Consider the following 27,564-nt stretch of genomic DNA (forward strand, 5'->3'; position numbering starts at 1 on the left):
TGGTGAAAGAAATGGGGACACCAGAATACGTACTGCAACAACCAGGGTGAATACTAAGCAAGATACACACCACCAAAAAAAAAAAATCCTGCATTTGTAGAGGTCAAAATACGAACTTTCATGCCCATGGCACGCAAATGGATCGATGGGCAACTCAGGAAGCGGATGTCCAGTGCAATTTAAACCGTTGGCCTCCAACCACAGAGGAAGTGAACCAGGTCTCATTTGGGCCCTTTTTTGCCCCTTTTAGATGGGGCCTTGGGGACAGGGGCCTTTGGGTCAGCTGGCTTTCGGCGTCTTCCCCTAGTCGCCACAGGAGGGTCAGCCGAGGTGGAAGGTTGGGGAGCAGCTTGGGGTGGGGCAGCAGATGGGGGATTGTCCCTTAGGGACCTGGCGGTGGACAGCTGCTCCGCAATAAGTTCATTCTGGCGGCTGAGGTGTTGGCCAATGCTTAGCATGCCAGCCGCCAGAGTTTCATTAATGCGGTTCAACGCCTCAACCTGCAGCTGGTTTGTGGCCTTCCACTCCGCCACAAAATCCGCCACCTGCTGCTGACGGATCGCAGCATCCACCCCTTGCTGCTCGATCCTGTCCAGCGTCACCAACAGGCTCTCACTCAATGTCTCCTGTGGCTGGGGCTGGGGGCGACGTCTTGCTGTAGGCTGGACCACCTGCTCCACCTGTGGCTCTGCAGAGGAAGATGCTGCCGGTACATCCTGACTTTCTGCTTCTGCTAGGATAAGAATTGAAAACAATGTCACCATCACATACGCAATAAAAAATATCTTTCTAAATACAATGCATTACTGTGACTTACCATCAAAAGCAGCAGCAAAGACCTCCGCCGGGAGCTCACTGTCCATATTGGAGATCCCCCTGATCTCCCCCACATCGATGACATCACAGGAGTCCAGCTCCAGGGGGGTAAACTCCAAATGGTCAGGCATAGGACCGCTCCCGGTGGACATGCTGTGGTTGTACCGGTCAGTCATCTTCCTCTTCAGGGCACTTTTGAAGTCAGTCCACCTACAAGTTTAAAAATACAAATATCACCATGAGATATGTGCACCACTGTGCTACGTGTAGGCTTACCACCTAGTCCCTTTAATTCCGGACACATGTTACTTACACAGGTTCTGTGGCAGTTTAAAATTAGGTGAAGTGGAGTCTTGAAGTCAGCCAGCCACAGAACCTGTGTAATTAATATGTGTCCGGAATTAAAGGGACTAGGTGGTACCCTTAGCTACGTGACATTTCCTAGTGTGGGTGATCTTCTGTTTTTTTGCCATGTGTGGCCAAATAATTCTTTGATGGACAAAACCATGTGCACTGCAGGTGAGGCAGGTGTAAAACCCCACCCAAATCGGATTATCTCTGCACAAGTAACACCTGCCTCACCTGCAGTGCACATGGTTTTGTCCATCTAAGAAATATTTGGCCAGAAAGAGTGAACTAGAATAAGGGCCTCAGTTCCTGCTGGAGACTGCTGAAAAATTGCCCTGACAAACACACTAACCTTTTCTTCACCGCGTCCCAAGTTCTGACCACTGGTGCCACCTGGTTCACTTCCTCTGTGATCTTGTCCCAAAGGTTTCGCCTTGCACTGGCACCCGGCCTCCTGGTTGCCAATTCAATCCATTCGCGTGCCCTGGGCACGAGAATTCGCATTTCGGCCTCTACAAATGCAGGGTTTCTCCTTCTGGTGGTGGTATCCTGCTCAGTCATCACCCTAGATGTTGCAGCACGTTTTCTGGTGGCCCCAGTTCTCTCACCATGCACCTGCTGGGTCACACCTGTTTGGAGAGATGCAACCTCTTGTTCTGGCTGGTTGCTTGGCCCTTGTGGAGCTGGTGGAGGTTCACCAGGGCCTGTTACTGAGGGGCCCGCTTGATCTTGCAGGCGACTCCTCTCTTGGGCCCTCCTTCTCCGCTCCTCTTCCCTCTTCTGTAATGCTTGAAGCATGGATTCTGCTTGTGCTCTCTGCAGAGCGTCCTCTGCTGCTGAATCGTCAGAGTCAGACATGTTTGCAGCAATTGTGGGCTGCATCTGACTGAATATTTATATGTTAATCTCCCGCCACGAACAAGGGGGCGTATATTTTTCCCCGCAAGGTAGATGCAAATTTACGCCGATATTTCCCGCCGATAATTGCCGCTTAAATTACGCAGGTCTCAATGCACCTGATTAATCACCCGTATATGTATATACACAGGTTGTGGAGCATTGTGGGCTACATCGTGAAATGTGTGCACCTGTCATTCCAATGATGAGTGTTGTCACCTGGTATCTGTTGGAGTTCGTGTATGCTTTGTGAGTCACATTTCAAAACATCACGTTATCATGCTTGCCTTGCATATGTAATGTGTATGAAATTGTCATACAGCAACATGTTGCATTGTGGCCCTTTAAGCAGCGTAGTTATAAGTTGAGGGTTGCGTGTATTATTTTCCGCCTACTGTATATACAGTACTCCTCCCCATGCATATCGGTGTATCGTGCCCCCTTTAAGCAGCGTAGTTATAAGTAGAGGGTTGCGTTTATTATTTTCCGCACACTGTAAATACAGTACTTCTCTCTTCATTGAATGCATGCTGTTGGTTGTGGTGTGTGTATATCGGAACGGTCCGCGTAAGTTTCTATTCGCATCCAGTTTGTTCATATAAGAGGGATTAATAAAGTTAATACCAAACAAACAATTTTTTCGACCAATCAGCAAGCACCAAAAGTGATATATGTACCTGCAATTAATAACTGCGCCATTGCCAATATGACTTCTACAAGAGCCAGGCCCTTTTCTACATCAGAGCTTTTGGCCCTGGTGGAAGTGATGGATCGTCACCTGGGGCCCAGGGGCCCATATGTATCTAATGCGGACAAGCGGCGGGCGTATAATGCTGCCCGCCGCCTGATATTTTCCACAACCGGCGTCCGCAGAAGCCTGGGCCAGGTTGAGCGGCGCTGGTCCGACCTGCGCCGGCGGCAGCCGGTTCTACTCAGCAGCCTTCGCCGCCATATTGCCCGATGTAAGTTTTGATTACTAGTATGTCAGCGTTTTTTAGCAATGTTTGGTGTACTTTTTATAAATATGTTCCTGAGTATGGGGGTGTATATGGGTGTATAGGGGGTGTATATGGGGGGTATATGGGGGGTATATGGGGTGTATATGGGGGGTATATGGGGGGTATATGGGGGGTATATGGGTGTATAGGGGGTGTATATGGGTGTATAGGGGGTGTATATGGGTGTATAGGGGGTGTATATGGGGTGTATATGGGGGGTATATGGGGTGTATAGGGGGTGTATATGGGTGTATAGGGGGTGTATATGGGGTGTATATGGGGGGTATATGGGGTGTATAGGGGGTGTATATGGGTGTATGGGGGGTATATGGGGTGTATAGGGGGTGTATATGGGGTGTATATGGGGTGTATATGGGGGGTATATGGGTGTATAGGGGGTGTATAGGGGGGGGTTTAAGTAGTTGATCAGTTTTTGGGTGTAGGATATCAAATAGTTTGCATGATAAATGTCTGAAATTTCACAGCAATGATAATTGTGAAGGTTATGAGCATGACTAATGTGAATTTTGCTTTCCCCCTTTTTTATGAAACCCAATCTTCGATTTCTATGCCATCAACATGAACATTTCAGCACGGGCAAGGGCACGCATTCAAGCCCGGGAGCAGGCAGCCCAGGACCAGGCAGCCGAGGAGGAGGAGGAAGAGGAGGAGGAAGAAGAGGAAGAGGAAGAGGAGGAGGAGGAAGAGGAGGAGGAGGAAGAGGAGGAAGAAGAGGAGGAGGAAGAAGAGGAGGAGGAACAAGAGGAGACCCAGGGTGCAGTTTGGACCCACACCATTTCCCCATCCCCTTCCCCCTCCACAACCCCCACAACCCCCCCCCCTCCACAACCCCCCCCCCTCCACAACCCCCCCCCTCCACAACCCCCACCCCCCCCCCTCCCCACCCCATTTCCAACCCCCCTACACCTCTCCACCACCCACCCCCAAACCTCTCCACTCCCCAGTCACACCCACTACCTCGGTCCAAACACCAGGACCATCCTCCTTGCTCCTGCCCCCCCCAACCACTCCACAGCCAACCAGCGGCGCCCAGGATGGCTCAAGTAGCCGTAAGTAAATAATGTGTCTAATGTTGACCTACACATTTCTACACATAAACAATCACAACAACCACATATGTGTATCCAACATCAACATTAGTTGCAACATATCACTGCAGGCCGACCATGAGGTGTGTCCTGTCCTTCTCCAGGAACAAGGCTCCCCTTGGTGGTTTTTTGGAGTGTGGCCATGCCTCACCCCTTGAATAATTGACATAACAGTACATCCAATGAGATATCCGACATTAGTGGTGTGGTAGTTATGTGGCTCCAGGTGTTGGGTAACTCCAGTTCCCAGCATGATGTGCAACACAGGGCCAGATTATAATGGAGGCGCAAGGGGTCAGTGCCCCTGGGACCCCCTCTAGCTAGGGGCCCCCTGTGGTTGTCATTTTTTTTTGTAAAAATAAAATGTTTAAGTTATGTTTTTTTTTTTAGCTAAATGTTTTGTGCATGGGTGGGGTAGTGCTGCAGCTTCACCTATCTGCCAATGTGACAATGATTTATGGTGCTGAGCATCGGGAGGCAAGGCACACTGATTGCACAAGTGTGCAGTGCATTTCTGGGAGTTGACTAAGTCCCATGACACTTTGCACCAGAGGACAGAGGCTGAGAAGTTTGTGCTGAGCTCTGATTGGTGGAGCTCATTACATGCTTCTAAGGTCCATGGAGAACAGCAGCAGCAGCTTAGTCATAGGAGGGTTTTTAATCAGAGGCAGCACTAGGACTGTGAGGTCTCCTCCAGAGTGAGGGCAAGAGGGACAAACACAGGCTTTTCATGTGGTATGGTGTCTATTATTATTCCGAGTGCCGCCAACCCCCTGTCTATATATATATATATATATATATATATATATATATATATATATATATATATCCCCTGCAGGTAACCATTGACCAAGTTTATTCTGCCTTTACTCTATGTTTTGACAGTATAATATTCGCCCATGCAGTGTGCGGCCAGTAATGACAAGTGCAAGAGGGCCCCCCGCTCTAAAGTACCCCGGGCCCCCCAAAGGCTTAATCTGCCACTGGTGCAACTTAAATGTAGAGATTGTTTTGGTAATAGTGTGTGAGGCCATGCGGATGCATGCTTTACAAACATAGCTGTAGGCCTATAATTTGTACAGCAATGTCCTAAATTTAAAATAGTAAGGAGTGCTTAAGCCACAACAATGTCATAACCCTTAAATAGCACAGGCTAATTGTGAGGTTAGAGGAGAGTTCCCCCAAAACCAAAGTACCAATTGGGATACAGCATACATTCATTGATGAAGGAGTAATTGAATTAATGTTATTTACTATGTACAGTATGTGTGTGTTAACATATTATTTTTTAGTACTGTGTTTACAGCAGACCCATCTTCAATGTAGTTTACAAATGTATGTGGCCTTCACACATAACTCTGAACTTTTTATTATGTACAAATACAACAAACATTTGTGTATGTTATATATTATTTTTTTTTTTTTATCCCTTCACTACAGACACTGAACAGCAACAGGAGGAGGTCGCCAGAATAATGAGGGAAATGTTCCTGACCCTCCTCTATTTATTGATTCTTTTTGGGCAACTGGAGGCCCTCATTTAATTTATTTTTATCCCCCCCCCCCCCCCTTATTATGTTTGTTACAAATAAAAGTTTCAATTCTGTTATAAATTGCCTGTGTTTTTACTAATAAATATGTTAGAGGGCTTGTAAGGGTAGGTACATACAGATGTGTACTGTACGTTATACTTGTAATTTGAGGTGAGGGGTAATGATTGATGTGTGAATGTGTGTGTTTTTGAGTAAAATAACACATAGTGAAAATGCATGAATGTTTAATGTTGTTCGATTAAAACATCACACATAACATCAGGGTAGGTATACATGTTACACATTTTGGACAAAGTAATTACGTACATAATTTTGTACATATACAGAAACACCAACATAACTTGATTTAAAAGTAACAGCAATATGGGGACACATAGATAGTGATTAAAATGCCACATTAGAACATAACAAATATACATGTAATGAGGGTTAAAATGTAGTTTTATTAGGTCTTTATTAAGGTAGACAATTGAGTTAATAGAAAACAATAAGTGAATAACAAATAGATTAATTAATCAATTGTCAGATTAGTAGTTGAGAGGCAAGATTTGCAGGTCCATATATGTGAAGGGTATGCCAGCGTCCACGGACGTACGCTCACTCTCACGAGCGGTGACATAAGCTGAGTTTTCCATTGAAAACAATAGGGACCCGTCCGTGCAAACTGGCGTACGCTCAGATCTCCGCAAGAAGGCGGTGGTGAGACGGAGGAAAGACGGCCGTAGACGGCGCCGTACGCTCAGTTGTACGCCTGTTGTAGGAGTGCAAGGGCTGGGCCGTCCGCGTACGTTGCCGTACGCTCATTTGTACGGCACTCCCCTTCTACGGTATTTCTGGCCGTACGTAAGCGGCTGATTTGTGGGTGGACTTAACCCTAACGGCCACGTACGGCTAGCGTGCGGTAATGACGAACGTACGCTCGTTTGGCCGCTCCGATCAGAATAAGGCCCCTTGTGTGTCTGGTCAACGCGCGTGTCGCCACCAGCTTCATCAGGACCAACCAGGTGAGTGCCCGGAAGTCCCTTATATACCTACCCCTTCCTGTATACTAATGAGTCAGGGGCGGGTGTGTCCTCAGTTTTGCAGCCCTTAATTGGTCTTTAATTGGTCTCTTGCCTTGCTGCCAGCATTGCTGCAGCCCTTAATTGGTCTTTAATTGGTCTCCTGCATTACTGCCTGTGTCAATATCATTAACTGGTATATCTTAACTGCATAAATAATTTGACCCTAAACGGAAAAAAGCAATCATTGAATTTGAATGTGTATCACAAGAAATTTGTGTTTCTAAAAAGAGCTACATAGAAAGATATTGAGAACATATTAAAAAATTAAAGAATTGGGGAGAGAGAAGAAAGAAAAAGGGGTTTTCCCTTTATTTATGGTACATTCTTTCTATGTTTTTCATTAGACCATCTTATGTTGACGGGTCAGGCCGTGGGGTAATGGTCTTTGATGTTTGATGTTTGCTTGAAAAACAGACCATTTAATGATATCTAGCTAGGATATTTTATATCCATTGATTGTATGCTTGGGTAGATTCCATTATCCTGTTGTTGTTTGCGTACAAACTGCATGCTAGATTACTGTTTGGAACGAATGGTAAGGGAAGTGCTGAAGATATGGCAGGAATTGGGGACTGCAATCTTTTGTTTTTTTGTATTTTTAAATTTTTTTATACTGGCTCACCACGTTAGTAGTTTGCTATTGTGTCGACATTTGCATGTCGGCAGAGAGACGTATATCTTTTTTCTTGTTCTCTTTTCATAGGTTAATCTCGTGCTGGAGGGATGGCAGGAATTGGGAACTGCAATCTTTATTAATACTGGCTCTCCATGTGAATAGTTCGCTGTTGTGTCGACATTCGAATGTCGACAGAGAGACGTATATCTTTTTTCCTGTTTATAGGTTCATCTTAAAGACATCATGGGTAGAGATAAACAAAAGTAACTAAATTAAGTGAAAATTGTAACAGATTTGTTCATTTCATGAGTGGGTACACACTGTAAGATATACAGCAACACGCACCTAATCTAGCAATTACACTGGGAACAGGACATTGGGGTTCAATTTGAGAGGATCTATATCCCCTTTTTTTAAAACACTTTGTTTCTTCCTCTTTGCCTCCTTGGCAATTGTTTTTATATGTCGCAAATCTTAAAATAAACAATTAAAGGTTACATTTTATTAATTTTTCTTGTCCTAACAGTGCGTCACGTACATAACAGTCTTTCTTCTCTTCCCTTGTTATTGCTCAAATTACTGTTGAAGTGACAGCACACCCCACATAATAAAGCCTATGAATATTGTTTAAAACAAGGGGTTACCTTATAAACACTGCCAGTGCGATTGTTCACCCCCCTCTTTTCACACCTGAATGACCCCTTCTGCACGTTGTCAGTTTCCCCAGTAGAAATCTTTTAAAAACATGAAAAACGCTTCCAAAATGTTGAGGAAGTAATTTGTAGGTGTTAGGAGTCCCAGTGGACTGCACGACTAGAAGTAATGGTACTTGCTGGAGGAACAGACACACGGAGGCAGGATGGATGAAACTCACTGCTTTATCAGGACAATAAATCAGGAACAGATATCAGAACAGGAACAGGTATAAGGAATCAGGTAACAGGACTCAGGTACAGGAGCAGGTAACAGGACTCAGGTACAGGAACCAGGTAACACATACCTGCCAACATGACCCTCTCCAGGAGGGACACAATGCTCTGTTTCTGAACTTCCCTGGTAATGTGTGATTGCCATCACCAGGTAAATGGCTAAGAAAGGTGTTTCCACACAGGTGATAGCAATCATAAATTAAGAGGGAAGCCCAGAAACAGAGCAATGTGTCCCTCCTGGAGAGGGTCATGTTGGGAGGTATGGTAACAGGACTCAGGTACAGGAACCAGGTAACAGGACTCAGGTACAGGAACCAGGTAACAGGACACAGGATTTGTTCTGCCTTCGCAAACAAAAGTCTTAACTGACTTTTATTTGCGAGCACCCTGATGAAGACGGGGCAGGTGGCTGATGTCATGTGATGTAAGCCACCCGCCTCTGGCAGGCATCAGCCCGTCCACGTATCCATGGGAATGCCCAGCGTTTTCATGGGGATGCCTATAAAATGCTGGGCGTTCCCATGGTTCAAAGCTGTCTCCACCCCCGGCCCTCCCACCCCACTGTGAATGGCCCAGCTGTCAGGGTGTGCAGAAATGCACACGCATCATTGGGAAAGGGGCCGAATTTGGATCACTGCGTGTGATCCTGAATCAGCCCCAATGTATGTAATGGATGTTAGAATGATAATGGTGGGGCTGTAAGGGTGCACAATCTGAACTGAGCAGGCACTATAATATGGCATAATGTGAACGAGGGGTATTATTATGTGGCATAACGTGAATTGAAGGTATAACATATACTGGCCTTGCATGTGCTTCCGAAGGAACTGTGGTCACAGCGCATATATGCTGTGTGTCAGGTACCACTTATGGCCCTGGTAGGGAGCAAAGCAAAGCATAAAGAAGTAAGTCCACAAATAATGGACAGATTTATTCTTACACAGCAGTTTAGACATACCACATCCATGTATAACTCTCTCTGCGCCTGTCACATCTGCCCCACCTGCAGTGCAGCGTGATATAACTAAAGCACACAGAGCCTGATTCAGGTTGGATCAGAACAGGGTCAATTCGGTCCAGTTCTGATGGTGGGGTCTGTGCATGTGCCTATTTGTGAGCACATAAAGACCCCCTGTGCAAAGGCCTTCAGTGAGTATCACACTCGCCGAGGCGTTCATACATGTATGGGAGGGAGAGCGCAGACACTGGTCCAGAACAGGTGAACACTCAGCATTTTATGGGCATCCCCATGAAAACGATGGGTGTTACCATGGGAATGCAGGCAGACCAATCACAGGATGTCAGCACCTGCCCCCTCTTCAGGACAGGAAAAAAAGTCAGTTTAGACTGACGTTTTTTTCCCAAAGGGGAGATAAATCCAAAGGGGAGAGAAATCAATCGATGGTCGGCGACCATCGAATGATTTCAATCCCCTTCGCCCACATGTGAGGGCAGGTTATCATGTACATCCCTGGTGTGAATGATAGTGATGGCTGCTACTTCAACCCCCTGCTGATGGGTAAGAGGTGCCCATTTTAGGGTAAAGGCTGAGACCCACAATTATCTCCAGGTGCACAATGCAATTCCGAGTCATCCCCATTTAGTGCAAATATAAATGTACTTATGAATACAATACAATTTTGTGGAGGTAACACAATAATTTTACAACAAAAGCTCCAGAGGAGGCTGCACACACTCCTGAAGTGTTATTCCATAGTCCCCCAGAGCATTGTCTGACAGGTCCAGTGTGGTCAGAGAGCGGAGTGTAGTAATAACAGAGCGGAGATCATCACAGCAGGAGGATGTTAGGCCACAGCTCCGTAACCTGATGGGAGATGAGGGATCTGCATTAAGTCATTTATCATCCCAGCCTCACACTAAGCATGATGTCATCCCTAGACAATTAATAACATTATCAAGCATTGCATCATGCAAACATGGAGGTTTCCAAATGGATAAGGTCCAAATCTAACAACAATTTAGTGCAGGACATATTAGAGATAATACTCTATTATATTTGTGACATTGGGCAGGGCGTGGTACTAAGCAGAACATGACAGTGGGCAGACATGTGACAATGGGCCATATTCAATAAGAAAAATTTGCCGTGTTTTATGGCGAGTTTGTGCTATTTTCGCGTTGGAAGGAGCATTTTGCTCTCCAAAAGTGAACCACCCTATTTAATGTGATATTTTCGCCATCTTTCTAAGTGATTTTCACCGTGTCTCTCCGTGTAGCAATTCTCCATCTTTTCATGGAGAACTGGAAGGTGAACTTTTTTTTTCATTTTGGTGTAAAAAAAAATCAGGAATTTTTTTTCTGTGAAGGGGCATGCTATTTTTATTCATGTGCTTATATATTTAATTTAAAAAAATATATATTTTTTTAATTATTATTATTTTTTTACACAGAGCAGCCAGCAGGGGGCCGGAGCTCTCGAGCCGCTCATTAGATATTCATATATTCACTGCACCCGATCATTACATATGCACGATCGGGTGCAGTGAGTACTGGGTCCCCCGCTGGCTATAGGGGGGGGGGGGCAGCTTGTGCTGCCTGGATCCCGGGGAGCCCTCCTCCCCTCCACATATGTTCTGGGGCAGCCAGGGAGACTTTAATCTCCCTGGCTGCCACCGTCCCCCGGCTCCCTGGCAGCTCCCTGCCGCGGACGCTCGTCCGCTGCAGGGGTTAAGACTCGCCGCGAGTGGCGACGAGTCTTAACCACATTGAATAGTGGGAGCAGGAGTGGCAGCGAGCCCTCCGGAACAGGGCGAGTGCATGGCGAGGGAAAAAATCTCTTGCCATGCACGGAGAATATTTCTCATTGAATACAGCCCAATGGGTAGGATGCGACATTGTGCAGTACATGTGACAGTGGGCAGGATGTGACATTTGGCAGACACGTGACACTGGGAAAGATGTGACATTGGGCAGACACATGACATTATTCAAAACATGTGATACTGGGTAGGATGTGACAATGATTGTTTAAAGGGAAAGGGGCTTTGGAAATCTGCACAGGTTGGTTCTATAGCACCTGTAGATTTATTTCATATATTTAAAACGGCTTATCACGTGAAATAGTTTTGCAATAAACAAACCCTTTTTTTTTAAATGGTGTCAGTGTGTCTAATTGATTATATACATTCCAAGAGAAATTATATACAGAGGTAAAATATATGCAGGGAGGTAGGATTACTGTCACTTAAATCTTAAGTGGAATTGTATCCTCAGCAGTGTGTGATATGTATGGTTCCAGTTATCTACTTAATGACAGGACACAAGAACCCGTCTATTGGCACCGAGGGATTCAATTTAATATTTCAAAAATACTGTATGTACCGGTCAGTTTCTATATTTTTTAGTATAACTATTTATAGTGCCTCTGTTGCTCACTTCTAAGGTGGAACCATATACAATAAATGTTTTGGTACTTGTTTCCTAGCACGGCGCCCATCGGGTCCCATTGCATACCTTAAGTTAAGGTATGCGATGGGACCCGACCGACCCGATTTCGGGCTTTTTTACAGTTTTCCCGACAATTGTAAAATCGGGTCCATCGCATGCCATTATAATGACATGCGATGCGACCGACCCGATTTTACATTGTATGCATTGTATGTAATGTTAAATTCCTATGTAAAATCGGGTCCATTGTATGCCATTATAATGGCATGCGATGCGACCAATGTGATGGACCCGATTTTACATAGGAACCAATATTAAATGGCCCACCATACCCGATTTTTGATTGTATACCCACCCTGATGGTTAATTTGTGTGTCAAATGCCCCCCATTGTTAACGCCACCCGACGATGAATGCCAACCCGAAGCGCGGCGAGCGCAGCGGTACACATCCTACGACCTTTTCATACCCCCACTATCCACGTTGGCGTGGAGTTGATTTTATATAGTGTGGTTAGCGCAGCGAGCCACCGAGCCCGAAGCACGGCGAGCGCAGTGAGGGGACGCGTAATACCTGTGAAGTAATGCGCGTGCGCTCGCCAAGCTTCAGGCTCGGTGGCTCGCTGCGCTCGCCACACTATATAAAATCAACTCCACGCCGACGTGGATAGTGGGGGTATGAAAAGGTCAGAGGACGTGTACCGCTGCGCTCGCCATGCTTCGAGTTGGCGTTCATCATTGGGTGGCGTTAACAATGGGGGGGCATTTGACATATAATTAACCACATATAATTAACCATTAGGGTGGGTATACAATTAAAAATGCGGTCTCAGGGACCATTTTACATTGGTTCCAATGTAAAAATTGGGTCGGTCGCGTCGCATCGCATGCGATTTGGTCCATGCGATGCGATCGAGCCGATTTTTCCGACCCGATGGCTTACAATTATAATCGGTGGCGCCGTGCTAGGAAACAAGTACCAATGTTTTATATTTTGGTCCGCTGTATGGTTGACAGTGCAATCTGCGTCAGTATAAATGCCAGTATATAGTAAATTATTTCTCCACTAAAGGAGTTAGATTTATGTCGACCTACTTTTAAGATAAGAATGCTTCACAGTCATGTGTGGTCTTAAATATAGTTACTACATGTGTTTATACAATGTCTCCAGTAGCATTGATATCTAATTGCATCCCATCAGGACTTGCAATCTTGCGGGACTGTCATGCTATAGAATACTATCCTTATGTATCCCTCCTACAGTATTATACCTATAGATTGTAAGCTTGCTAGTAGGGCCCTCCTACCTCTATATCATTTTTTTATTACCCAGTTTGTTTTATCACTGGTTTTTATTGTAAAGTGCAACTGAATTTACTGCGCTATATAAGAAGCTGTAAATAAATATTAAAAAATAATAATGATAGAGTAACTCTATACACTAATTCTGTAATTGGCATTGAGGTGTGTGCTATAATGTGCAATGGGCATTACAGTGTGGCATTATAATGTGTGGCGTAATGTGTTATGGGCATTATGGTGTGTTGAACCTAGCCCCTCTGTCTCTAGAAATAGAAGCTGACACACTTGGATCCTGCAGTGAACCACACAGGTGTTGCTCTACATTTAGGTGCCCCTTTATGGCTTGGAGCCCAGAGGCAAGCGACTCCAATGCCTCTGATATCAATGCCCCTTATCTAGATAGACAGACAGACAGACAGATAGAAATATAAATACATTTTCCTATTATAGAAAGAAATTTCTTGTTTTGCTGACAACAGAAAGTTGACGGTTATGTTGTCAACATGGTAGAAATGTCATCATCCAGCAAATATCAACACTTAGTGGATATCCAACAAGGCCCTCTTCCCTCTTGTTGTCGTCTCCTCACAATTCACTTAAGGCCCCCATACATTAGTCAGACTTGTCCTAAGGACAAGTCGGACCTGATTTCCCCCTGCAGCTCCCCGGGAGGGGGACACACGATTTGGCACTTGATGTGCCAAGTTTTGCAAATGATACATCGAATGCAATGTATCATTCGCAACTCCCGGGGAGCTGCAATGTGGAGCGAGCAGGGGGGCCGGGGACATCGAGGTGGGGCCGGGGGATGCTGCAAGGCGGCTGGGGGCACGCTGCTAGTAGTGCGGACGCTGCGGGGGACACAGGCGGCAGTAACATAGAGCCGGGCGGGGGGAAGCCGGGAGCTGTCAGTACTGAAAAAAAAAGCCCATACAATGAATGGGCAGCCTGTGATTGGCTGAGCGTTCTCTCAGCCAATTGCTGACAGGCTGAGAGAGCCCTCAGCCAATCACAGGCTGCCCATTCATTGTATGGGCTTTTTTTTTTTTCAGTGCTGACAGCTCCCGGATCCCCCTGCCCGGCTCTATGTCACTGCCACCTGTGTCCCCCGCAGCATCCGCACTACTAGCGGCGTTTCCCCCCCCTACCCGGACGGAGCATGACAGCTCCCTGCTCCGGCTCCCCCTGCCGCCCCCCTCCCTCGCCGGCGTCTCCCGCCCCCCTCCCTCGCCGGCGTCCTCAGAGTCCCCACGGCTGCACATAAGATTTATCTCATGTGCAGCCGTTCCGACGTCCCGACTCTGACCCGATGCGCACGGGACCGCGCATCGGGTCGGACCGGGTGTCAAAACCTGCGATTTGGTCCGATTTCACTGCCCGATCCATCTGGATCGGGTGAAATCGGGGCCAAATCGCATAGTGTATGGTGGCCTTTACTGCTCTCTCCTACTCAGCGACCATCTTTGCCTGCATAATCTCCTGCTGGTACATGCTCATCTCTATCTATGACCACCAGCCCATATTAGTATGCTGGCTACTCCCTCACTGCATACATCTAAGCTGTATCGTGTATTGTATTGTGGTGCTCTTTGTTACCTTTACTCGATTTTAGTTATTTATATACTGTAATGTTACGTTCTGTCTCCCTGTAGGAGACTTCTGTCTCCTACTGTATGTGCTTTGTACAGCGTTGCGAAACACTTGTGGTGCCTTATAAATCAAATGTAGTAGCAATATTAATAATAATAATAATGGGCAAAATGTCCACATTGTGGGACTATAGACATTAGTTATTGTCAGGGATAGTCATACTGCAAAAGCACATTGCCAACATTCTGACCATGCTGACATAATACTGTATATCACAGGCATGATGGCATATGCAGGCCAGTGTCATGGTGTCAGTGGGGTGGGATTCAGCACACATATCTGACACTGTCACTATGATACTGCTCCTGTGATCACAACTAACAGCACAAGGAGCCGGTGTCTGACTACATGAAGTACTAGGCATACCCACTCCAGTGGAGGAATGCGTAGACAGATATATCTATAGGGGTTATGGGAGTCCCGTATAGAATATTCCAAAAGCATCCTGAAATTGTAGATATTTCCACATCTTAATATGAATGTCCTCCCTGGTTACTGGCTGCTGGGGAAGATTGTGCTGTTAGCCTTGTTATACACTATAACAGGGGTAGCCAACTCCAGTCCTCGAGGGCTACCAACAGTTCAAGTTTTCCAGTTCACCTTGCAGGTACACAGGTGCACACATTACTGACTGACACATTTTAAAAGATCCACAGGTGGAGCTAAATACTTCACTTGTAATTCAGGGGTAGATTTATTAAGCTCACTGAAGTGATAAACTGTTTGGTTTTTGTCACTGGCCAATCAGCTCTTACCTGTCATTTTTCAAACCAAGCCTGTAGCTTCACAGGTAGGAGCTGATTGGTCGGTGATAAAAAACAGATAGTTTATCACTTCTCCGAGCTTAATAAATCTACCCCTCTGTGAGGAGACCTGGAAAATGTTAACTGTTGGTAGCTCTCGAGGACTAGGGTAAGCTAGGGGTATCCAATAATATACTTACTGCAGTTCCTTCATCTGACACCATCCAAACAATCCAGATAAACTGGATCCAGCCTCACTCACATCCTCTGTGACAGGGAATCTGCAGCATCGGAACCTGCACAGAACACAGACACTATAAGTAATGAGAGCTTAAGGCATATACCCAGCTAACATATCACACTGTCGTAACTACCACCGCATACCTCCCAACATGACCCTCTCCAGGAGGGACACAATGCTTTGCTACTGGACTTTCTTCTTAATGTATGATTGCCTTTATCTGTGTTGAACAGGTTAATTGATAAGAAAGGTAGTTCAACACAGGTGATGGCAATCATATATTAAGAGGAAAGTGCAGGAGCAGAGCATTGTGTCCCTCCTGGTCATGTTGGGAGGTATCCATCGGTGCAGCTGCTATGGGGCCCATGGGCCCATGCTGCTTCCAGTGCCAGCAGCTCCCCCTGCACAAATTATTGGGAAGTTTCCACGGTCCACTGCTACCCCTTCAACCCCATCCACTGATGTGGAGGATGTATTGGGGGGGGGGGGGGGGGGGTCACACTGTGTCAAACATCACCGCAGCTTGCCTGGCACAGCCCACCCTGCCCCTCCCTGCCGGGGTAGAGCCCAATACTGCCCACATCAGAAACCTCTGCTGTAATCGGGTAGTGTCTCATTGCTGCTGTGCACTGGGCTATGACTGCTGCCCCTGTAACACCTGTCTGTAGTTCACAATGCTGCTGTGCACTGGGCTATGAATGCAGCCCCTGTAAAACTGTCTGATGGTCACATTGTTGCTATCTGCTGAGCTATGGCTGCTGTCCCAGTGGTGCATCTATAATTTTTCCAATACCTAACCTCCGGAGTCCAGCGGTGGCAGCAGGAATGCTGCCGAGATCCTGGAAAAATTGCACGGCGGTCATTTTTCCGAGGATCTGCACATGCACAGTGGAGTCTGACCGCTCTAGTGCTCAGACTCAACAGCACAAATTTTTTCTTTGGTAACATGAAACTCAGGGGTAGATGTATAAATCCTTACAAAGAGAAGGTGTTTTCCACAGTAACCAATCAGCTTTGATATCTAGAAGCTTATTGATTAATATTAGCAACCCCTCTCATATCCCATAGCAGGATATATACATCTCACCATCAGCCACTGATGTGGAGGAGGTAACTAGACACACAGGCCTCATCCTGCAATACAGTGATAGCGGTACCAGTAGTATCTATGAGGAAAGTGCAGCATTAGGCTTATTTTGCATTACCCTTGCGGAACACAAGCACAATTAGCAAAACCCTGCTGGAATCATTTGCACTGTAAAACTAACCGGACTTTGCCTTGTAAATGATTGCAGCTCTAAAAATATGGGCAATCGTGTCCAAAATCCCAGACCTCTGCAAACTAGGACCCAATTACATTCCACAGCCAGTGTCAGACTGGGAAGGGCTTACCAGGGAATGCAGTGGTAGGTGTCCAAGATAAAGGGGTGTGGCCAGCCATGGTTGCCGACTCTCCCGGAATGTCCGTGAGACTCCCGGAATTCTGGGACATCTCACGGCCTCCCGGAAGAGGCCCCCTTTCTCAGGCAGCTTCTGCTTCGCCTCCGCGAAGTGTACTGCGCATGCGCGTCGGCGCCGTCACCGCTGCCAGACTAAGTTGAACTGCGCGTATTTATTCACTGGCACCGGGGAGAGACCGCTGCCGGGTGGCCGCAGGATGGAGGAGATGCCGTGGGTTGTTGCCATGCTGCCGGCAGGGGGTGCGGCTGGAGAAACCCCTGATTAGCTGCACCTTGGAGGAGATCGAGTAGTTTTTCAGTCTGCAGAGGAGGTAATGGATGGGGAGGTATGTCATACCGGCACTTTGACTGCTGTGCCGTTTCCAAACCCCCACCAGGTCGGCTCACCCCTGCGGCTGCCTGACAAGAGAATTCACATTAACTGAAATCCCAGCAAGCAGCCGCAGCAATGGAGAGAAAGTCGTCAGCATTACCTGAGCACTACAGGCTGTGTAGCTCCGCCCCCTCCCCCTGCAGGTCTCTCAATCCTGGCAGTTGCTGATGCTGTGCAAGGAGGATGGGGAAACTTCCGGCAGCTGCCGTGCCACCCGGGCCCTGATATCAAGTGGGAGGAGTTGGGATGCAGCTCGAGGCGAAGCTAGTGATGTTCTGCTTGGAGCTTGGAGGTGGACTTAGCTCTCCCATAGCGCCGGAGCTGCAACATGCACAGTGGTCAGTAGTGCATGAGGTGATGCTGCTGTCCATGATGGGGCACCAGGGTGTGTCCCCTCATTCTGGGGGGGGGGGGGGGGTTGATTGTTCTCAGTGATGGGCATCCTTTCTTCCACCTGACAGATACCCCTACTCCTCAGAGCTCACTTAGCCTTCCTTGTGCCACCATTAGCTTTCTGTGCCCACCTCACCCCTCCCTGTGCCCTCCACAACTTACCATTCCCTGTGCTGACTTTATCCCTTCCTTTCCCCTCTCAATTCACCATCAACTCATCACTCAGTCATTAAAAATACAAATATATATTTTTAGAGGGTGTAGTGAGATTTATTTTGGGACTCCCCCTAATCCATCTGGCCTCATAGCAGCTGCACACATATACTGTAGTTAGAGGTTCCGGGCCATGTCTGTCCATATGTGCCCCTTGCCATCTGTCTATATGTGCCCCCCTTCTCTCTGTCTACACCCCCATATAATGCTCTGTCTTTTTATCTGTCTGTCTATGTCTCCTACCCCTCCTGTCTGTCAGTCTATGCACCCTCCCTTCTGTCCATCAGTGCACCCTCCCATTTGTCTGTCTGTCCATGTATGCCCCCATATTATACTCCACTCATTCCATTAATCTTGAAGGTGTAGCTTCCTGCTTCACTTTGGTAATAAGGATCACAGGTCACTGATTATACTACATCGCCCCATATATATCAAAATTTTGGACACTGTCAGCATAATGTCGGAATACCCTAAATTACATGACAGTTTCTTGGAACATTGTGAACAGTGTGGTAGATGCGGGGTGCTATTGTGTGACCACTCCCCTATGCTCCTTTGGCACATGTTGTGCCATTTAAAATATAGGGGGTGCCAATTTTCCTGCTGGCACAGGACACCAAAATGTCTACTTGCGGCTCTGTATTTGGAATGCTATGGGTGAGGGGTGTTATGTTTTACTGGCTGATAGGTGCTGGGTCAGAGGCAGAACTAGTGGCGGTGCTGGGGGGGCACAAGCTAAAATCTTGCCTAGGGCATCAAATTGGTTAGGGCCGGCTCTGCTCACTCTATACACCCACATAATGTGCCCAGGCACACTCTATACCAGGGTTGCTAACTCTCCTGGAATGTCCATGAGAATCCTGGGACATCTCAAGGACTCACGTAATAGAACCCCTTTCTCCCACAAGTGCCGCTTTGCTTCCGCAATGTGTATTGCGCATGCGCTAGATAACGGCAATGACGCCGCCAACCCCCTCTGGCGATGCAAGACCCGCCACCTGGCAATGCTAGCCCCTCCCCCCAAGTGATGCAAGGCCCGCCCCCTGGCTTTTACCTTTCTCCCTGAAATGATGTTTCAAAAGTAGGCAACCCTGGCCTACACAGAGGGACTTGTCTATTTAAAGAGTACATACAAAGATCAGGTCCCCTTTATTAGGAGGGGACAACTGTGTGTCAGGACCACCCATGATTGGCAAGAGGGCTAATCTTGGTATAGATTCCACAGAAGCAAAGCAAGCACCCAAGTTAATTTAGCGTCCTACTTCACCAAATAACTGACCCTTAGAGGAGAGGATGGGGCCCTCAGTCAGTTGGTTATCCCCCAGGATTTCTCCTCTATACCCGTGTCCAGTACAATCCCATTGACAACAATTAGGAGTGATTCAAAAATATGTTTCTCACAGTGGGCAGGATGTATTAGCTGATTGTGGTTCACCCTGCCGCCCATCGTGCCAAAAGTAATTGTATTTTGTATGGGATTAGTTTTGCATTAAAACTGCCCTGTACAATATGCTCCGATGCTTGGACTTCTGGTTCTGTGATCTGGGAGTACATTTGCTCATGAACAGAGTGACACTGGTGACGGCAGTGACTACAGAAGGAGTAAATGTAGAAAAATAATATTGCTCTCATTTATTCTGCCAATTCTTATTTCATTGAATTATGCTGCTAAAGATCTCCAGCCAGCGGTGGCTCCAGAGCCGGGGTTTCAGCCCTGTCCAAAGCTCAAATAGGGGAGTCACACCAACTGTTACCAACTGTCATCCAAAAGTGACTCACTGGCAGTTGGTGTGGCTCCGCTATTCGAGGTGTTGATGGTCCTGAGGCTGAAATACAGTGTGTTCCCGATTCCCATCTGTTCTCTACCTATGTTCATTGCCAGGGGTTTAAATGCTTGTTGTCATGGGGGTTACATGCTCATTGCCAGGGGTTACATGTTCGTTGCCAGGGGATTTCTTGCTCATTGCCTGGGGAATACATGCCCGTTACCAGGGGTTTCAGGCTTGCAGGGGTGCAAGCATTCCCAGAATCTGTACTTCCAGTTTACGCTGTACATGCTGCGCTACCCTGACATACCTTTAGCAGGGTGTGGATTATTAGCTAGACAGGGAAATGTACTAAGACCGGAGTTCTGTTTCACATGTGATGTTGCTATGGGCAACTAATCAGAATCCACTTCTTATTTATTTAGCACCTTCTAGAAGATAACAGATAGAATCTGATTGGTTGCCCATAGCAACATCACATGTGAAATAGAACTTGCATCTTAGTAAATTTTCTGGATAGACAGTCAATTGGTTGACCCTAAAGGGTCAACAGGGTCAAAATGTCGACATGAAAATGCAGACACATTAAAAGGTCGACATGAGTTTCGCCCAATTTTTTTTGTCGATGTTGACAACTGTTGACATGGACCCCATAAGTGTAACATGTACTCTCGCAATGCTTCGGGCTCGGTGCTTCACTACCCTCCACACACTATCATATTTTCCCTCTATGCCGACATGGATGGTGAAAAACTCATGTCAACCTTTTGCATGTTGACATTTTGTCTCTGTCAATCTACTGCATGTAGACCTTTTGGGGTAGACCTATTTACTGTAGATCTATCAGCTGGAACCAACTCTAGCATCTGTCTCCTACAAGGTGGCAGCCATTATTGGAGAGCCGGTTTCAGCAGATTTATGGCCTGATTCAATAGTGATCAGTCCCCAGTGTATACGCACTGGAGACCGATGGTGCGGCTCTGCACATGCACGTGTTTGCACATGTACAGGGCCACTGTATGAACGTCTTCGGTGACTATCACAGTTGGCAAGGCATTTGTGTGGGTAAGGGAGGGAGTGGGTGGGCAGGTGGTGTCTGGAGGGGAACGCCCGGCATTTTATGGTTATCTCCATGAAAATGCTCTGCGTTCCCCTGGGAATGCAGGAGGGCCAATGCCTGCCGGGGGTGAGTGGCTGACATCACATGACAGCAGTGCTAGCCCCCCCCCCCTGGAGCTGCCACTGGCTCCATGACATTAGTTGGTTCCTACCATGTCCTGCTTATATACAACATTTCTCTAACAGACAACGCTCTGACATACCTCATGTTATATGATATCTCCATAGTAACAAAACCTATCCAAATAATTAATCTATTAATATATAATAACAACTTAGAACACTCATGTCCCTAACCCACATTTGAGCCGCACTGCATAATAACGGCATTTATGCCATAAATTTATTATGCTAAAAGATAATCTGCTATTCTCACAACAGTACCTGGTTATATTTTAAAGTCTCAATCCCCCTCCCGATCACGTGATCATAGAGGAATGAAACAACGGACCAATGGGTTTCTGCTTTAAGCAAAATGGTATGACATTTAAGAGATGATGGGCCACACCCCCTCACCCATCTGGTGATCACGCCTGCCACGGAGCGAAACACGTGTCTGAAAGATGACGGTCAGTGCATGGACCGCCAAGTGGGAGACGGATCTGGTCCTTCACCGGTCAAGTACATTCCACTTTAGCATGCTACAAAGATTTTCTACACCCCCAGATATGCTGCAGCTATCACTTTCCATTACTGACATTTTCACTCAGACACGGGCAGCCGCCAGCGACACTGAGCACGGTGGTTATGCTATGAGGCTCACACAGTCCATTGAGATGAAACAGTTTGGAACAAAATATCAATGTCACAATAATCTGGTTTATGGACTGTCCCACTGTCACTTTGAGGAGACTCAGTAATCATCCAGATAATACCAACCACAAAATATCAATGTCACAATAATCTGGTTTACGGACTGTCCCACTCTCACTTTGAGGAGACTCAGTAATCATCCAGATAATACCACCCACAAAATATCAATGTCAAAATAATCTGGTTTACAGACTGTCCCACTGTCACTTTGAGGAGACTCAGTAAATCATCCAGATAATACCACCCACTTATTTCTGTGATCACAGGTAATTTGCGCTATTTGTCTAAGGTACTAACTCCTTAAAGGTAAAAACTCCTTAATTTACAGCTCAAATCAAACTGAGCTTTTGCCCACTATGGTGGCAATGTGTATAGTTGAATGTTTTTTTTTTCTAGGTTTAAACTGTTATCTACTTGCTAATCAGTCATCTTCATTTGGAAATTGTTACAAATCATAATATATACCAATTGAGCAGTCTCTTACTGCAGTGGAAACACATGTCATAGCTATTTGTATCGGAAGGTCAAAGCACAGTATTTGGTGCCATTTGCAGGCATTAATATAAATGTAAATTAACTATAAGGTTCTAAATTACGTGTCATCTGCTATACCTGTACAAACGTTGCATATCAAAAGTGCAAATCAAACTTTGAAACTGAATGCATTTTCTCCAAGTTTAAATTGTGGATCATTTGCCAACCAATCAATTTGGTTTGGAAATTGCTACAAATTAGAAATGCATACTAATTGAACTCACTCACTCATTCCAGTGGAAACATATGTAACGGTTATCTATAGTAAAAGTCAAAGGCATACTATCCTGCTATTTGTGGGCAGAAATACAAACCTAATTTGCCTGTAAGGCTCTAAATTAAGGCCCTTATTCTGGTATTCTTATGCTGCTTTCATATTGCCTAAACGTTTGAGACCCAGTATTTTGAAATGGTATTTAAAATGGTATATTACCGTTTTAAACCCCTTTCACACTGCACATAAATACCGGGTCTCAAGCAGGCTTGCAGTGTGAAAGCAGGACAGACAGTAGCTATAAGACAGCATCGTGCATATGTAATGAGCCGCTCATTACATATGTGCATATGTAATGAGAGCAGTGCATACGAATGAGCCACTCATTACATATGCACATATGTAATGAGCGGCTCATTACATATGCACTGCCCTCTCATACAGTAACTACTGCCTGAGTCCTATATACCGGTTCAGAGCCGTTCACACTGCATAAAAAACGGCTCTGTAAGGACTCTGCTATTTACCCATTTGCAAATACCGGTTATTTGTAACCAGTAAATGCAGACTGGTGCTTTCACACTGCAGCTCTAACTGTTTTAAAAGGCTAAAAAATCGGCAATATACCGGTTAAGTGCTGCAGTGTGAAAGGAGTATAAATTATGTTGGTTTACTCATTATTTCCTAAATAACCTATCACAATTCAGACAAATACTTTGCGGCAACAACAACCACCTCTTGTTTCAAATCCTACCATGTCCTCTTAGTTTACAAAGTTCAGTAGCATAGCACAAATTAAATTACTATCAAACCTTTTATTTGCTACCACATGCCCTCCAACTGTACCGTTTTAGCCGGTACAGTACCGTTTTTTAACAGTCTGTACCGGCTAAAATAAATTGTACCGATTGTACCGATTTTTAAAAATACCTCACTAAAGGACTCTGGGAGATGTAGTTCACTGCTCCCCAGGGAGTGTGGGGAAGCGGCTGGCCAGGACTACATCTCCCAGTCTGCACAGCGGTGGGATGTGAGCAGGCCGGTCTCCCCCTGCGTCTCACTCCTCATGAGAGGCTGCAGCGCTGACCCCAGATTTCACCTCCACACTGTGCCCTATCAGAAACTGTCACCCGGACCCGGGCGCCGCCATGACAACGCCGGAAAAGCCTGCTGTGGAGGGTGGTGTGTGTGAGCTGCTCCCCCCTCCAAGCACCCTCTCCCCTCTTGCAGCCGGGACCTGCTTGCCCTCTCCAGGCTGGACAGGCGGATTGGAGCCCTGACCACGCGCACCGCAACATGACCTGCCTGGTCTGGGGACCGAGTCAGGGGATCCAGGTGAGTGGGGACCAGGGGGTGGGAGGACACAGAGGTCGGGGCTCACGGACCATGCCCCCTTTACACATGGCCACACCCTCTATCTGTAGCCAGACACCCCTGGCCTGTACCGATTTTTAAATTGAAATTGTTGGAGGGTATGCTACCATAAAATCTGCAGGTCACACACACAAACACACACACACACACACAAACACACAATGTGTCAAAATACGTACCGAAGTTGTGAACACTTAGAAAGTGCTTTAGATAGTACACTCCGAGCCTTTGCTCCTATTATATAGTCATTAAAAGTGACACTATGTTGTATTGTACTTTGCTCCAAGCAGTAGGCCACAGCCCGGTAACCAATGTTCTCATTCTCTTTTGTATCATCACGGCCTGTAATTTGTATTGTAGGAAAGTGTTTCATCATTCTCTCCACAAAATCATCATCCTGTGTCTCATACAGGCAGCCAAGTATCCCATTATGGTAGTCTGGTGACTTTCTCTTTACCCATTTCTCCAAGAAAGGTTTTTCTGTAAAGGAAATGTTACATCCAATGACTCTCTGAGGATCCTCAATTTGTTTTTCATTTGAAAGACCAAACAAGAATCTTACAGTTCGTTTTAGATGTGGCCGATCTTCTGATGCTTTCAATAAAATTTTTATATCCCTATTCTGGAGATTAGGCAAAGGTTGTTTTACAGATGTATCACCCAGGACATAGTATAGAGCAGCAAAGAACTCCTGCACACTCAGATGGATGAAGCTGTAGCAGGTGTGGGTCTCATCATCCCTATAGAAGATGTTCTCACTCAGAAACAAAGACTCCAGCTCAGACATAGAGAGCCCATGTCTTACCAGATCTGATTCTTTATATATAATTCTTTGGCCCCAAACTCCGTCATTGGCTAAAGCACACAGCTTCCGTATACTTATGCTTATAGGCTGGGCATAGTCCATTCCATGATACTTTTTTAAACGCTTTAGGTACAACATGTAAATTGATGTGGCTGTCTTGCAATTAATCACAGATAATCCCTGTTTTATTAGCGGTTTCATTACATCACATACAATCCTGCAAATTATTGGGATAACACACATGGTGTACAGAGTTTCATTGTCCTTTATTGCACTGAGAGCCAGATCTGCTTCTTCTCTGGTTTCAAAAAAATTATAAAAATATTCCTCACGGTCCTTCCCTGTAAAGCCCAGAATCTCTACATATCGAAGACATTCAACAAAGTCCTCCAGCTTCACCAGTGAGAGTGGTCTTGTGGTGATGATGACTGAGCTGTCAATGAGCAATGTCCTCTTACACAAACTATTCAGAAGGATTTTTTTTGAGACTTCCTGAAATGGATCTTTACAAACGTCTTTGTGATTCATCGGTGACCATTTTACTTGATCCAAACCATCAACAATAAAAAGTATTTTTTCAGAAGTACGGAAGTTTGGTTGCAACAGATCAGCTGGACAGGTCAGACCACAATAGTTGGATAAATACCCAGCCAGGCTTATATTACCAGTAATAGCGTTGACATCTCTACAGTTTATGTAGAACACAAACTGGAACTGATCCTTATACAGATCCCCAGAGGCCCAGTCCAGCATGATCTTCTGGGAGGTCATAGTCTTTCCTATCCCAGCAGGTCCCTGTAGCACCACAGTCTTGGGAATAAATCCATCAACATCAGGGTCAAACAGAGCCGGTATAGTGGTTGGGGAATACTCATTTGATGATCTGTCTGCCATAATCTGTAGATGTCTCTGGCCTGAAGCTGTTATCTCATGTTTTCTCTCGTTTTCATCCCGATGATTCTTGATCAGTAGAAGACTGGTGTAGTCTTTCTTCATATTCAGACCTTTCATGAATCTTTCATGGTATTTCCTTCTCATCTGATCCTTGTAGTGCAATCTGCAGCCTGTAACAGAATGATATAATATATATGAATAAAATAGTAAATACTTTGACATTCACAACAGAAATGACAGCTCCTGGGGGGGCGTGGCCTGACGGCATGGTGGACGGCAGCAGACCCTGGGAGCTCCGTCACATATAGCCCATAAATCGCCCGAATATCCCCTTCCTGCTATACCTACCCCTGAACTTTTCCCTCCTCTTGCCTCCTGAGTGCCGGCGGTGCTGGGGGTGAAGCGCTGCGGAGCCGGGAGACGCTATACAGCGTCTCTGCAGGTTGCGGCCTACCTCCTCCCGGAAGCCGGGGCCTCGATTTAGGCGTCCAGCCGGAATTTGAGCTCCATAGCGAAAAAAACGTAACGGAGCCGCGGAAGGAGCAGACGGACCCCTCGCCCTCCAGCTATCCCCCCTGGGGACCTGATAACCCCACTGGAGGCTCTCCTACAGCCCACCGCTGCCACACACTTTAAGGTGAGAGGCGCTGCCAGCTCCATTAGACCCTCCAGGCTGGGCTGGCGGCGGCCATCTTGCTTTTGCCTACTTGTAGTTTAGGAAGCCCTGGGGAAGCCCTGACAGACGCAAAGCGTCTTTACATTATATTGGAGCATCATAACTGAATGTAAAAACTGTGCCTGCAACCACCCCCTAGATCTGCCCAAAATCAGGCACTGCATTAAATAAAAAGACTGGCATTCTACACATGAACAGTGTACAGCCTGTTCAGTATAGTGAGAGCACCACCTGGTGGTCGTCTGTTTCATTACAAATATATTAAATGGATGTCTAATCCCTTTACTATGCTGACCAGAATTCTAGGTCCACACATGTGTTCATAGACCCCTTGTTCTCTCCTGCCTTCCCGCCTACGCAAGAGATGTCATGAACTAACTAGCTTCAGTGGAACCGCCAACACCTTCGATACATTCACCGTCCTAATACTCGGTCTCCAAGAGTGGGAGCCCTAATATGCCTCCTAAACGCGGTAAGCAACCTAAATCGATCTCACAGATACCATTCTTTAAAGCCTCACCTCATAATCCCCGCCCTAAGAATACGGATATGGCTACCACTGTTCTGGACTCCTCGCCCCCCACGCAGGGAGTGGTGACCCCAACTACGGTGGCGGCTAGCCCAGCTGCAGACCCCGTTGGCGATACAGACGCGCTCACAGTGGGCACCTTGAAGCTCTTATTTACACGTTTTAAAGACGACGTTACAGCAGAAATCCGGGCAGCAGTGCAAAACTGCCAGCGCTCTGTCGACGAGCTGGGTAGCCGCACCAATCATCTCAAGACCAAAATGGAGGAAGTTGTTGGCTCCCATAATGGTCTGATAGACTCCCACGATGCGCTTGAAGCTGAGGTGAGAATGCTGCGAGATAAGGTGGCGGATATGGAGGACAGATCTCGTCGTAGTAACCTTAAGCTGCGGGGTGTCCCGGAGACGGTGTCGAATAGTAGCCTGCATGACTACGCTGTAGACTTGTTTAAAAAACTACTACCACTAGTTTCGTCGGCAGATCTCCTAATAGATCGGATACATAGGTTGCCTAAGGCTAGAGCAGCTCCCGATGGAGCCCCCAGGGATGTGCTGATGAAGATGCACTACTACCACATCAAGGAGGCTATATTGAAAGCTGCCAGACCGTCCGCAGAATCGTCGGCTATCCTCGGTGATCTACAGCTCTTTGGTGACCTGTCTACAGCTACACTACTCCGACGACGCTCATTCCAACCCGTTACCTCAGCCCTCAGGAGAGCAAACGTCC

The 27,564-nt window shown here is 46.4% G+C and overlaps 1 protein-coding gene across 1 annotated transcript; it reads right to left on the reverse strand.

Annotated features, from left to right (window-relative positions):
• Positions 1–5,603: 5,603 nt before the first annotated feature.
• On the reverse strand, positions 5,604–25,800 carry LOC146052735 (NACHT, LRR and PYD domains-containing protein 3-like). The gene is made up of 3 exons (XM_083167933.1): positions 24,111–25,800; positions 15,632–15,727; positions 5,604–10,155 (listed from the first exon to the last, which is right to left on the reverse strand). Exons 1-3 carry the CDS (start codon positions 25,772–25,774, stop codon positions 9,993–9,995), a joined length of 1,923 nt encoding a protein of 640 aa, XP_083024059.1. The 5' UTR covers positions 25,775–25,800; the 3' UTR covers positions 5,604–9,992.
• Positions 25,801–27,564: the final 1,764 nt, after the last annotated feature.

The sequence above is a fragment of the Crinia signifera genome, unplaced genomic scaffold (genome assembly GCF_055691185.1).
Source record: "Crinia signifera unplaced genomic scaffold, ASM5569118v1 HAP2_SCAFFOLD_113, whole genome shotgun sequence".
Classification (NCBI taxonomy): Eukaryota; Metazoa; Chordata; class Amphibia; order Anura; family Myobatrachidae; genus Crinia; species Crinia signifera.

Coding starts and splice junctions, on each gene's coding strand:
- LOC146052735 (XM_083167933.1), bottom strand. CDS start 25,774: ATGAGAAGGAAATACCATGAAAGATTCATGAAAGGTCTGAATATGAAG. Junction 15,728..24,110: donor TCTAAGTGTTCACAACTTCG/GTACGTATTTTG, acceptor TGTTCTGTGCAG/GTTCCGATGCTGCAGATTCC. Junction 10,156..15,631: donor TGTCAGATGAAGGAACTGCA/GTAAGTATATTA, acceptor ATCTCCCATCAG/GTTACGGAGCTGTGGCCTAA.